This window comes from Giraffa tippelskirchi, chromosome 5 (assembly GCF_054371585.1).
Source record: "Giraffa tippelskirchi isolate mGirTip1 chromosome 5, T2T-mGirTip1v1.2.pri, whole genome shotgun sequence".
In the NCBI taxonomy this organism is placed as follows: domain Eukaryota; kingdom Metazoa; phylum Chordata; class Mammalia; order Artiodactyla; family Giraffidae; genus Giraffa; species Giraffa tippelskirchi.
The window spans coordinates 165,969,010-165,981,936 of record NC_137279.1 but is presented as its reverse complement, the minus strand read 5'-3'; the positions used below and the strand labels follow the sequence as shown (position 1 = coordinate 165,981,936).

The 12,927-nt window shown below is 52.4% G+C and overlaps 1 protein-coding gene across 1 annotated transcript; it reads right to left on the bottom strand.

The window, feature by feature from the left end:
* Positions 1-1,123: 1,123 nt before the first annotated feature.
* LOC145505288 (uncharacterized) lies at positions 1,124-10,746 on the bottom strand. Its single transcript, XM_081487015.1, has 5 exons — positions 10,682-10,746; positions 9,961-10,139; positions 2,925-3,002; positions 1,502-1,965; positions 1,124-1,450 (listed from the first exon to the last, which is right to left on the bottom strand). Exons 1-5 carry the CDS (start codon positions 10,744-10,746, stop codon positions 1,244-1,246), a joined length of 993 nt encoding a protein of 330 aa, XP_081343141.1. The 3' UTR covers positions 1,124-1,243.
* Between the last annotated feature and the right edge of the window lie 2,181 nt (positions 10,747-12,927).

The following is a 12,927-nucleotide window of genomic DNA, read 5'->3' as shown; positions in this document are numbered from 1 at the left end:
GGAGAATCAGTAAAATCGTCTCAGATTTGTCCTGAGCTACTCCCTAAGGGTTCGTTCAGGGAGAGTTAGCCTGGAGAAAGGCCGGAAGCCCTGAGTCACCCCAAGACAGCTGAGGAGTGACCAGGGGTAGATGTGAACGGAGCTTAGGATGGAGAGGATGGCTGGAGGGGACACTGGTGGGTGGGTGGGGATTTGATCAGGAAGGGTTGTGGATGCTACTCCAAAGCAAGTGGGAGAGCCCCAGGGGGCTGGAGGACAAACACAAATACAGTCTCCATAGGAGGAAGACCTTGTAACACGCAGAGGTGCCCAAAGAGTGGCGGCAACATCTCACAGAGCTCACAATCCTTCGACATAGAGAGAGAGCGCCACAAATCAGACAGGAAAAGAAAAGGAGCTCACTCACAGGAAAGATCTGTGACCCCATAAAAGAGACAAATGAAAACATGTCAGCCTCAGAAAGGATCAACGGAATGCACTTTAAAACATCAAGAAACCATGTTTCACCCCATAACATTGGCAACATTTTACAAAGACAATAACAGATGGTGTTGGCACAAAGTGGAGGAACAGGGCAATTTCTTACATCGCTGGTGGGAACAGAAACGATACGAGGTTTGGGGAGGAATGTGGCAGCCCATGCTAAGAGCCTCAGCACATGGGTGCCTGAGATTCTGCACTTCCACAGGAGGGAACTTATCCTAAGGAAACAGACACATCGAGATGTACTTACGGAGGTGTTTACTGTGGCAGTGTTTATAATAGCTCAAACATGGAAAGAATCTAAATCTCCAGCAATAGGAGAACTGTTGAAATAATGATGCTACAGCTTTGCGAGGGAATGGTACATGGCCATTAAAATGGGGACCCTCCTGGTTGACTCACATCCCTTTCCCTGACCTCTCCTTGGTAGCATGTGGGATCATTGTACTTGTGAATTTCGGGGATGACTTTCTGCATTTCTCATCTGATGCTAAGCCCCATGAAGGCCAGTTCTTTGTTTATTATGTTTAATATTGTGTCCTTGGTACTGACCTCAGTAGTTATCAAATGACTAAGTCTGTACTTATTTTTATTGTGGTAAAATACCCATAACATAAAACTTACCATCTTAAGCATCTTCTTTTTTTTTTTGAAAATAAACCATAGTTTATTTAAGGCACAGTGTGCTTTAAACTACACTCATACTGAATTTTATTCTTCTCGGCAGGTGATGACCAAAATTCAAACTGTAGCATGTTCCTCAGACTTCTGAATTCAATTCAGATACCTCAATGTCTTCAACCTCATCTGCAGGGTCCTTAAACTGGATTTCATCATCATCTTCAGGATCAAAGGAATTTGTTTCATCTGTTTCACTAAGTTCTGCATATTCTGGAAGCTCTCCATAAGCCTTCAGACTTCTAGCTTCATCTGCATTGTACTTTAAAATTACATCAGCTTTGTTATCCTGATAGTCTCGAAGACCAACCAATATAATATCTGAAGTATTTATCCAAACCCTTTTTCTCAAGCTGCCTCGGATATGACATATCCTTGTCACACCATCAAAACACATTGCTTCCAATCGTGCATTTCCCAACATTTTGGTTACCTGGGCATATTCTTGTCCGTCTTCCTTAAAGACTAAGTCTCGTTTTTCATATTCATTCTCCTTCTTACCCTTGCCTCTGTTTCTGCCTCCTTTACCTCCTGGCGTCTTCGGGCCGGGCGCCTGCTCCTCCTGCACCTGCCCAGGGAGGAGGCCCAGCCAGGCCTTCACCCATACGGCCCAGTCCTCCTCGCTGCCCTCCAGCCTGCTCTCTTCCCGGCGGCCCGAGGAGCCCTCGGACCACGAATCGCCCGCCTCGCGCCTCAGAAGGGTCTGAGGACTGCGGCCGCCCTCGGGGAGCCGCGGGCTCCTCGGGGAGCTCCTCGGCGCGCGCGCCCGCGCCCCGCCGCCGGAACGCACCCGCACCTCCCCATCTTAAGCATTTTCAAGTGTACAGTTCAGTGCTTTTTAGTGCATTCATGTGGTTGTGCAACTATCTCCACCACCTGTCTCCTTATTCATCACTCAAACTGAAACTGCACCCATTTAACAATTACCTCCCATTCTTCCCTTCCTGCTCTCCAGCAACCACCGTTCTACTTTCTTTCAATTTCCCCCTTTATCCCTATCCCCCTGAGTCTGTATTTATTGATGCAGAAAGATGTTCATGATACATAATTAATAAAAAGAGAGATTATAAAGTAGAAAGCAGCAAACATTGCTAATTCCCTCCTTCTTTGATTTTGTTTGGAGGGATCACATATCTGCAGCCAGGTGATAAACTATAATTGACCCAATCCTATTCTCTATCGACAGTTCTAGCCAATGAGACCTAAGAAGAAATTTGTTGGTCACTCCTGAAAAAACTTTTACTTTCTTCATTAGCAAGGCAGAAATGATTAGCTTTGTTGGCCTTGAATACAGATGCAATGGCTGGAGCTGCAGCAGTTGTCTTGCAACCATGAAGGAAATGCTAAGAGAAACACCCTGAGATGGGCCCCCCAGGCCTTCTCTGCTGAACCGCCTGCCAAGCAGGTTCTCAGCCAGCTCCAGGGCCAATGACCAGATAACTGGGAGGAAGTGTCGCTCTGGGACCCACATGGGCCTGAGGCCTCAGGAGGATGGAGAGGCAATGGGGGCTGCCAATGGGATTGATGGTCAGGCTGCACCTGTATTGGCTGTAAACACATTTACCCAAGCAGCCCCGTCATCTCTTCCCACAACAAGCCCAGATGATCTCTGTGAAAGTGACCCTGGGACAAAGCAGAGGAAATCACACTAAAGGAGCACTGTTGACACTCTACTCGGCAAATGTCCCCAGGGTCACCACTGTGCCGCTGGGGACATGGTTGTCCTGACAACCGCCAGCATTGTTCTGTGTGCCCGACAGTACCCTCCTCAGCCACGCACATGTGCTGGCTCATCAGATCTCCACCCAGGGGCAGTGCCTTCAGAGATGCATCAGAGGAAACTGTCCCGGAGAAGCAGGGGCAGAGAGAGCACCAGGGACACTTAAGGGCAGCAGGATTTTTTTCCTGGGATGGGAGGAGGCTGGGCCATCAGGGTGGTTCATGCCAGCATCCCCTCCGGTGAGGAACCTGGGTACCAGCTCTGTCCCCACCTTCTCCTTTAGAATGTAGATCAGTTTGGAGCAGCTTGACATCCCAGCAACCCCAGTTTTCTTACCTCTCTTTCCTTCCAGCCTCCTCTTTTCTCCTGCCTATTTTACCCTCTGAGTTCTGATGTTCAGCTGTCTGCATGAGCCTTGGTTTTTCCCAGTGAAATAATGGGGAGCTGGCCAATGCCGCCCACCTCTTCCCAGAGAACTTTTTTTTTTGGCTGTGCTATGCATCTTGTAGGATCTCAGTTCCCCCATCAAGGATTAAATCTGGGCTCTGGCAGTTTAAAGTCTGGAATCCTAACCACAAGGCCACCAAAAAATATCTATATTTTAAAATTTTGACCACACCATGAAGCTTGCAGGATCTCAGTTCCCTGACCAGCGGTTGAACCCGGACTACAGCAGTGAAAGTTCGGAATCCTAACCACGAGACCACCAAGGAACTTCTCTCAGGGAACCTTTTGATCTTCCCTGTCTGGAGAAGGGGAGCCAGACACCACCCTTTATTCCCTGTAGGATCTGCCCTTGCCTCAGTTTCCTCATCTCATAATGGATCAGCAGCACCATGTGGCTGATGTAAGGCCGGGGAGGGGTTAAGGTGGTTACTGCTGGGCTGGGCTTCAGGCCTTCTGACCCTCCTCCCGCCTCAGATGGCTGCCTTCCCTGCCCCATTAACACCCTGACCAGCAGATGATGGAGATATTTTGGCCTGGGGGTGAGGGTTAATGGTCGGGAAGCTGCCAGCGGCACATTCCTCCTGGTCTCCACTCCTGGCCCTGGGGCCCTGGGGCTGCCTTGGATTCTTTCACCCCAGACCTCTGGACACTTGATGCCAACTGAGTGCATGCCCTTGGGGTCTTTAGAATCCAAATCGCCAGTCCATGATACAGTTGGATGTTTGTATGGAGTGGGGGTAGGGGTGGGGTCTGCCATCCAACCATTTACACCTCCCATCCACCTTCTCCCTCTTTGTGTGTCTAATGTGATGAGGCTATAAAGCATTTTCAGATCTGTCATCTCTTTTGGCCTCACATCTCCCTGGTGAGGTTGAAATTATTGTCACGATTTTACTGATGAATCAACTGGAGCTTGGTGAGGAGCAATGACCTACCGAGGGTCACACCATGGGTTTAGTGGCAGAGCTGGAATTAGAATGGTGCCCCGGGTCCTGCCCCACCTGCTGTCCAGGCCTGCCTGTTCTGGGAGTGCTGGCTGGAGGAGGTGACTCTGAGTGGGTCTTAAAGGATGTGTAAGAGTTATCATGTGAGGAACGCTGGGAAGGGCGTTCCAGAAGGGAACAGCATGCATGGAGGCATGGAACTGCCTGGTGGCTGCAGGGTGAAGCTGGGCAATCTGGACCACGCTAAGCAGTGCTGCATCTTCAAGGAGTAAATCTGTGGCTGCATGCTTTGGGGCTGCCTCAGACTCTCCTGGGGAGCTCATGACATGCAGATTCCTGGGCACGTGCCTAGAGATTCGGGGTCAGTCTGAGGAATCTGCACTTCTCACAGACTGGGGCTCCCACAGCTCCAAAGCAGGGGTCCTTGGGTCAGTGGAGAAGCACAGCGGGGCTGCAGAGGGTGAGCAGAGCAGTGCGCAAGGGTCCGAGGGAGGCTGTGGGTGTGCAGTGAGTCACAGGAGCAGCGTTGGAGCAGACCTTCTTGGACCTTCCTGTTTAAAAATGCACCCCCACTCTTCCCTTTTCTCTCCTCTCCATGCCTCTTGTCACCACATCACATACTGCACATTTCATTTAGTGGTTTTTTGTGTTTTACTTTCCAAGATGGAGGGCAACATGAGGGTAGGAGCTGTGTCTGTCTTGTTCACTGATGTAACCCAGCACCTAGAGCAGTAGCTGGCACACGTAAGGTGATAGAGGGGGCTGTGTTCTGTTTTGATTATTTCATTTATCTTCACAGTGGACGATCTCTGAGCATCCTCAGAGGCTCACAAGCCTTGGTGCGAACAAGATGGGGACAGAACATCAGAGCACAGCTCCTGGAGGAAGCTAGGGGAAAGGACGGGCCCCTCAACCTGCTGGACATCTCCTCCCTTCAAACCTGCAGGGACAGAGCGTGGTAGGGAGCTGGTGCAGGAGACCAGGGACACTGGCCTTCATTTCCTCCATGACGTGCATGCAGGAAGAGGGGGAGGGGTAGGGAGCCTCATGGATGGAGACGAGCCTAGAGTAGTTCCTGAGGGGGATTCCTTGGGGAGCACATGAAAGCCTTACTGGGGCTGACACTCTGGTCACCTCTCTCTTTTGTTCAGAACCTCCCAGGACCCCTCCTCCCACCAGAAGGGGCCATACCTCTTCCTTGGCCTCAAGGGAAACATTAAAAGCCTCCTGTCCCAACGTCCCCAACTAGGCCATGCACTGCTCACTAGACATGCCACCCCATTAGAAATGGACCAAAAATCCAGAGTTGTCTCCTCCAGGAAGCCTGACTAGATTCAGTGTCCATCGACCAGGTTCCACAGAACCTAGCTTTTCTCTCCCTTATGTAACTCGTCTCCTCCTGTCTCTCATCACAGAGGCCTGAGCTCTTACCTGCCTTGCTGTGGGCTCTCCAAAGGCAGGGCAGGGTCTGCTGCATCTCAGGGGCTGGAGCATGCTGCCAGCGATGCCTGGACTGTGCCTGGCCTGGGTGGTTAGCCATGGGCTCTCACGCTGGGTGCTGGGCGCCCTCTGCTGGCTCAGATGGGCACAGCCACTGCTTGCAAGGAGATGGAAACTTCCAGGAGATGCCCCTTTCTCTGGGCCCAGCCCAATATATTAAAAGAAAAATTTTTTTCTACAGTAAACAATAGTCTTTGTTTTTACACAAAGCAGTACAAAATGAGGCAGCTCCTCAAAGGGTGAATTGAAGCTAGAAAATCCATCCTGAGCATGAAAGCGTTAGTGTTACTCGCTCAGTTGTGTCTGACTTTTTGTGACCCCTTGGATTGTAGCCTACCAGGCTCCTCTGTCCATGGGATTTCTCAGGCAAGAATACTGGAGTGGGTTGTCATTTCTTTCTCTGCCCAATATGTTAATAATCATTTTCATTTAACAGATAAGGAGACAGAAGCATTGGTGGGGGAGGGGGGTGCAGAGCGCTGCTAAGTGACCTGCACTAGGACCCCATGCCCTCAAGCCCCCAGAGACCCTGCCTTGACGACATCATCCCTTCTCCTTTCTCCTCACATCCCCAAGCCTTCTCCCATCCCTCCTCCCAGCTCATTCCTCAGGTGCCTCCTATTTCCATGAGAAAACAGATGCAGTAAATAGAGATCCCAACCCCCTCAGCAGCTCCCACTCCACACAGACCCAGCTGCTTGCGCCTCTGCCCCCTTCTCCACCTCCACACCTGTTAGGATAAAGTGCTTCTGCCCTGTCTCCGCTGCACCAGAAAATACCCCTTCTGATCCACCTAAGAAGTTCTCCCCCTCCTGGTTGCCAGCTTCCTTCCCTTCTCTGCTGTAACATTCCCGTCAGCTCATAAGCTTGCTTTACAAGTTCCCATCTAAGGAAAAAAGCTTTCTTGGCCTCATACTCTCTCTGACCACAACCCGCTTTCCTGCACCCTTTATAGGCAAGTTGCAACCCACTCTAGTATTCTAGCCTGGAGAATTTCACGGACAGGGGAGTCTGGCGGGCTACAGTCCATGGGGTCACAAAAGAGTTGGACACGACTGAGTGACTATCACCCCCTCACTCACTCCTTAAAGGAGCTGTCTGTACTCTCTGGCTTTCTCAGTTCCCTTCCCACATTCTCTCTGTGAGTATATGCTATGTTGCTTCAGTTGTGTCTGACTCTGTGCAACCCTATGGACTGTAGCCCACCAGGCTCCTCTGTCCATGGGATTCTCCAGGCAAAAATACTGGAGTCGGTTGCCATGCCCTTCTTCAGGGGATTTTCCCCAACCCAGGAATCAAACCTGGGTCTCTTACATCTCCTGCATTGAAAGACAGGTTTTTTACTACTACCGCCAGCTGGGAAGCGTGCATTCTCTCTAGAACCCTCTTTACTCAAGCCATTCTGGTGCTAAATCTGATCTTCAGGTCTGATCACCTGAACTAGTGGCTCCTGGTTTTCCATGGTTTGTGCATCATTTCCATCTGTGCCTTTATCTCCACATAGCCTTCTTCTCTGTGTCTGTGTCTTAACTCTCCCTCTCTTTCCTCTTCCAACAGCAGTCATCGCATTTGGGGCCCATCCTAAACCCAGGTGATCTCCTCAGGTCATCCTTATCTTAATCACATCTGCAGGGACCTTCTTGCCAAATAAGGTCACAGTCACAGGTACCAGGAGTGTTAAAGAAACTGCCTGCCAATGCCGGAGATGGGAATGGCAACCCACTCCAGTGTTCTTGCCCAGGGAATCCCATGGACAGAGGAGCCTGGTGGGCTACAGTCCACAGGGTCGCTAAGGGTCAGACACGACTGAGCACGCAGGCACAGGTACAGTTCTTTTGGCGGGAGCACTATTTGACCTACTACAATGAGTAACAAGGATTGCCCCTGGGAAGGATGGGGGTGGTCAGGAATGGGAGAAAGATAGGCTTTTCTCTGTATACAGTTCTGAGCTACTCACATTAAAAAATTTTTTTTTCTTGTAAATTTTTTTTTTTCGAATGAGCATACACACAAAAAGGATAGGTCCCTCCCAAAAGTGTGCATGTTCAAAATGTTGACACTGCTAAATTGACCTAACGTCCACTCACAGTGGTAGTGGTTGCAGACTCCAAGTTTTCTGAGGCTGGAGAAGTAGAGGGTGCAAAGAGCGGGTTCTGTGTATCATTCAGGCTGAGTGGGCGTCAAGGAGAGAGGGCCATTTTGAGGGATGGGGTTTTAGGGGTGGAGAAGCCTTGAGAAATCTTACGTGGTAAAGAGGAAGAGTAACAGGAGATGAGGGACTTGGAGATAGGAGGGGGAGAACAGATTGTGGACACAGGAGATCCCGAAGGAAGCCTGATGGGCACAAGGAGGGGGGTCCTCTGTGGACAGGAGGATGGTCCCTTCTGCCCCAAAAGAGAAAGGAAGGAAGGAGGAGGGAAGGGTGGGTATTGTCCAGGAAGCACTCAGATGAGGGGAAAGATGTGGAAGAGGCTCTGTCTTCCCCTGATCCCTGCATCTCTGGGGTAGGGATGGGGGTTGGTGAGGGGCACATTGAGTGTTGTCTGGTTGTCAGCTGGCCAGGGCAAAGGCAGGGTGCATCTGAGAAGAGGGAGGAGCTGACACAGCTGGTTTGGGTAACTCTTGTGAGTGTGAGTGGGTATATGTGAGTATATGTGTGTATGTGAGTGTGTGCGCATTTGAGTGTGTGTCTGTGTGTGTGTCTGTGTGAGTGTGTGCATTTGAGTGTGTGTATGTATGTGACTGTGTGTGTGTGTGTGTGAGTGTGTGTGTGTGTGTGTGGGGTAATTAAAGAGGGACAAAAGCCCTGCCAAGTGGCAAGAGGCCGAGGTGGGGCTGACCCCCGAAGGGTGCCGTGGAGGATGTGGGATGAGCAGGGACTGCCCTCCAGGTCCACCTGTTGCAAAGTCCAGATGCCTGCAGGGCTTCCTGGCTCCCCACCTCCATCTGAAGCACCCACTGCACACTCGACAGTGCCCCCTTCCTCAGCCTGGCAACATCATGTCCCTCTGTGCCTATGCTCGGTCATCTGCTGGTGGGTCAGATCCCAGGGTCCCCCAGGGGAGCATCAAGGAAGCTTGCTCCCACCTCCCAAAGGAGGAGGGAGGCCTTTGATGAGGAAGCTTCCCAAAGCACGTTTCAAATACAGGTGACAGGAAAGGGACCACTGGCTGCCTGCTGACAGCCATGAGCTACCTCTCTTAGTGTACAATCAATGAGCTGCTCTGTGCCAGGGAGGGAGGAGTATTCCACGGGAGAACACAGTGGACGAAATCCTGACATTGCAGAGGTTGCCGTCAGCCCACTGGCTGCACAGTCGTTGTTCAGTTGGCCCTGCCCTGGGAGTCAGATGTCTACAAGCCAGGAGGAAAAAGCATGGACTTTGGAGTCCAGTGATCCAGGCTCATGGTAAGTCTTGTCTCTCAGAACCCACTGCACATCTACAAAGCGGGTTCCAGAAGTCTCCAGTTTACATGCAGTGCAGCCCTTCTGGGAGGGGTGCCTGGCCCAGTGTGGCACACTGACCCAAGGCCTGGGGTTGCTGGCCTCCTGCTTTTTCCCTCACGTAGCAGCTGTTCACCAGACCCTCGGCAGTTGGGTTCTCGGATGTGGTGTGTAAAAAAAAAATCTTCAAACTGAATCATTTAACACACATGTGCCGCCCAAGTGACTGGTGAGTAGCTGCCCTCAGCCATCATGATTCTGACAGCCCGTTTGGCAGGCAGGGTCTGCAACAGGACCCCTTGTGCCGGGTTCTGTGTTGGGCACGGGGACTACAGATGAGTCAGATAGATGGTGCCCTCAAGGTCATTCAGTCTGATGGGGGAGGCAGATGCACAGAGTAGCCAGAGCTGTGTGGAAGGGAGCCCAGAGGAGGTGCCTGCCCACAATAAAGGTCAGGGAAAATTTCCCGGAGGAGGGACATATCATCTGGGGTTTAGTGGATGAATAAAAGTTTACCTGGCAAATAAAACAGCAATTACCAAGGCTCAGAGGTGTGAGAACAGGATTAAGAGAGTCATACTCTGGCTGTTTTTTAAGCATGAGATTGCAGGTGGTTTAATTTCTGAAGAACAGTTTGGTGTGTCCCTGTGTGTGCATGCATGTGTGTGTGCTGGGGTGTCTGTGTGTGCCCCAGGAGAGGAGTTCCAGATAGGGAAGGAGGGCCGGGCCACCCCTGTCTCTCACCACCTGCCCCACGACCAGGCATCATGGTCATGATGCTGACCACCGAGCTGGAGCTCACCCTGGCTGAGCTGAGGCAGAGTTGATCTGCTTCTCTGCCAAAGATGTCATCAATGAGGCCTGGTTCCCTGAGAACCAGCTCGGGAACCCCAACCTGGTGGCCACACTGCACCCCCTTGCACCTATGGAGCAGGTCAGCAGGATGGCAGGGTGGGCAGAGTCCAGGCTGGGGCTTGGGAGGTCTCTGGGGGGTCTGTGTGACTGGGCAATCTGGCCCCTCCCTCATCTATGGAGGAAGGATTCAGCTGCCTGCTTCTGGGGACTGGGAGAGATTGACAAATATGGGCTCTGAAAGGGCTTTGCAGGGCTCTGATGATGTGTTTTAGTGGGCAAATTGATCACTTTCTTAAAGGCCCCTCTCTCCCATGTGTGTGAGATAAGTCTCTTTAGTTGTGTCCGACTCTGGACTGTAGCCTGCCAGGCTCCTCTGTCTGCGGGATTCTCCAGGCAACAATACAGGAGCGGGCTGCCATGCCCTCCTCCAGGGGATCTTCCAGACCCAGGGATGGAACCCGTGTCTCCTGCGACTCCCACGTTGCCGGCAAATTCTTTACCGCTGAGCCACCAGGGAAGCCCCCCTCTCTTCCACCAGGAGCCAAAGATCTGGAGTCCTCCGTGAGCAGAGCCCTGATGGAGGCTCCCCTCCCCAGCCATCCCTCCTCACCCCAGGGCCTCCTTGAAGGTGGGCAGCTGCTTTGTAGGACCGTGTGGTCGATACTCTGGGCCCATGCGGATGGCATGACTGAGGCCCACTGCACCTCCCCAAGGAGCTGCTAGGCTGCTCCAACTTCTGCAGGGGCAGGAGGCGGTGGGGCAAGTGCATCGAGGTGACCTGTGCCCTCCCACAGGAGTGTGAGGGGGTACCTGCTTTCAGGCCCAGATCTGCCTGGACTACTTCCTCCTCTGAACTCCAGTGCCCCTTCTACAAGTTAAAGTTAAATGGGGCATATCTCAGTTACTTAGTTTGGGTGCTCTAGAAGGAGCCACGCTGAGGGGTCCTGGGAGACTCTGTAGGATGAGGCTTGATGGATTGCAGCACCTACCTTGAGGGGTTGGGGCCAGTGTGTGTGCCAGGGACTCACTGCCTTGGGGGAGGGGAGCACCAGACATGTGCAGAGATTTGCTGCCTCTGCACGCAGTGGTCTCCAGGGCCCTTTTCACTCAGACCTCCCACGGTTCTGGCAGTTGAGAAATCTTCTCAAACCAGCAAAAGAGGGGACATGAGGTTAAGGCCAGAGAGCCTGGCACAGATGCCATCTGGTCATGGCCTTTTGGTGGAAGGGCAGCGCTTAGGCCAGGAGGACAGGGGAGGGCAGCCATTTCTGCCTGGGAGACAGTGTCCAGGAATGTGCTTGACTGTGTCCTTGAACCTGCAGTTTAGGGCCTATGGGAGAGGCTCAGAGTGGAGCGGGGCTGAGCAGGCTGGGTCCTGGCTCTGGGGTCTATGATTTCCCTGTATCTTCATTCTGAAGTCACTCTTGGTCTCCAGAAGAACTTTATAATACTCAGAGCTGCCCATCTGCAGAACAGTCTGTCTTGGACAGGAATGAGTTCCTTGTCTTCAGGGGCAGGCTGGCCCCTTGCTGGGACATTGGAGAGGGTTCGAGGGGCTGGGACCAGGTGTCTCAGTTAGTCCCCTCCAACCCCCTCATCCTGTGTTTTAAAGCCCTTTCTAAAACAAGGTTTCTGTTTTTGGCTCTTAGGCCCAAGAGGGCAGGCGTGTCTGCCTGGCCCACAACGCATTTCGGGGTGAGGGTGTCTAGGCCAATGCCAGATGCTACTTGCCACCCCGAGCCAACTGCAGCATCCACTCAGCTTCCCCAGCTGAGGCTGGTGTGCAGACCCATGCCTGATGCCCCCAGCAGGGCCACGTGCTCACAGGTAGGCGGCTGGGCCCACCCTGGGCCAGGGAGGCATCCTTGGCTCCTTGTGCCCCTGCTTCCATCTGGCTGGTCCCACGCTGGAGTGCAGCTATCTGGTGCGAAGGCCATTGCTACCCCTTCCATCCCTGGAGCCCTGAGAAGGCACTTTGTCTCAGTCTCAGCTTCCTCCTCCCTAAGAGGGGCCGGGGTAGCTCCTGCTTCACTGGGTTGCTGTGAAAATGAGTAATACCTAGAGCACCAGGCCAGGAGCTTCGCAGGCACTTAACCACAGGCAGCGCAGTGCATGAGGGGCCCTTCAGGGAGAAGCTCTGAAAGTGGAACTGACCTTGGTTTAATCCTGGCTGTGCCAGTCATCCACTGTGTGACCCATGCAAGTTACTTAACTTCTCTGTGCCTCCAGTGCCTCATCAATAGAATGAAGGTGACAGGTGCTAAGCATTTAGCTTGGCGCGAGGACAGTGTGCTATCGTGGTTATCACCTGTTGCTTTAAAATCCATTCTTGATATAGGTAACTGTGGATGGGTTACCTTGTATCCAAAACACGCCCTGTGTGGGTAGCAGGAGGTCATAGATGGGGACCTTGCCGGGGATCTGGGGATGGAGCCCCTCAAACCGGTAGAGGGACTGAGCTGTCCTGCTTGGTGGGAGCGTGGGATGTCCTGGGGCGAGTTGAGGGAGGGGGCAGGTAGTGGGCCTGAAATAACTGGCTCAAGAGTTGATTTTCCATGGAGTTTGTACTGGGAAGCCACTGAAGGTTGAGGAAGAAGATGCCAAGGGCAAGTGACAAGTTAGGAGCCGGCTGTAGGAGGGGCTGATGAAGGCTGCAGGATGGCTTTGCAATAGAAAGATGAGTCCAGAGAGGTGGAGAGGCTGGGACAGGCCCAGCGGACCACTGGCCATCTCATCAGGGTGCTGGCTCGATGGGAAGGCCATGTGTTCTTTAGATAACCCAGCAGGTAAACTCCAGGGCATGTGCCCATTTGAAGGCCATAGAATCCACTACCTGTGAAGCACGCCCTAAAGAGT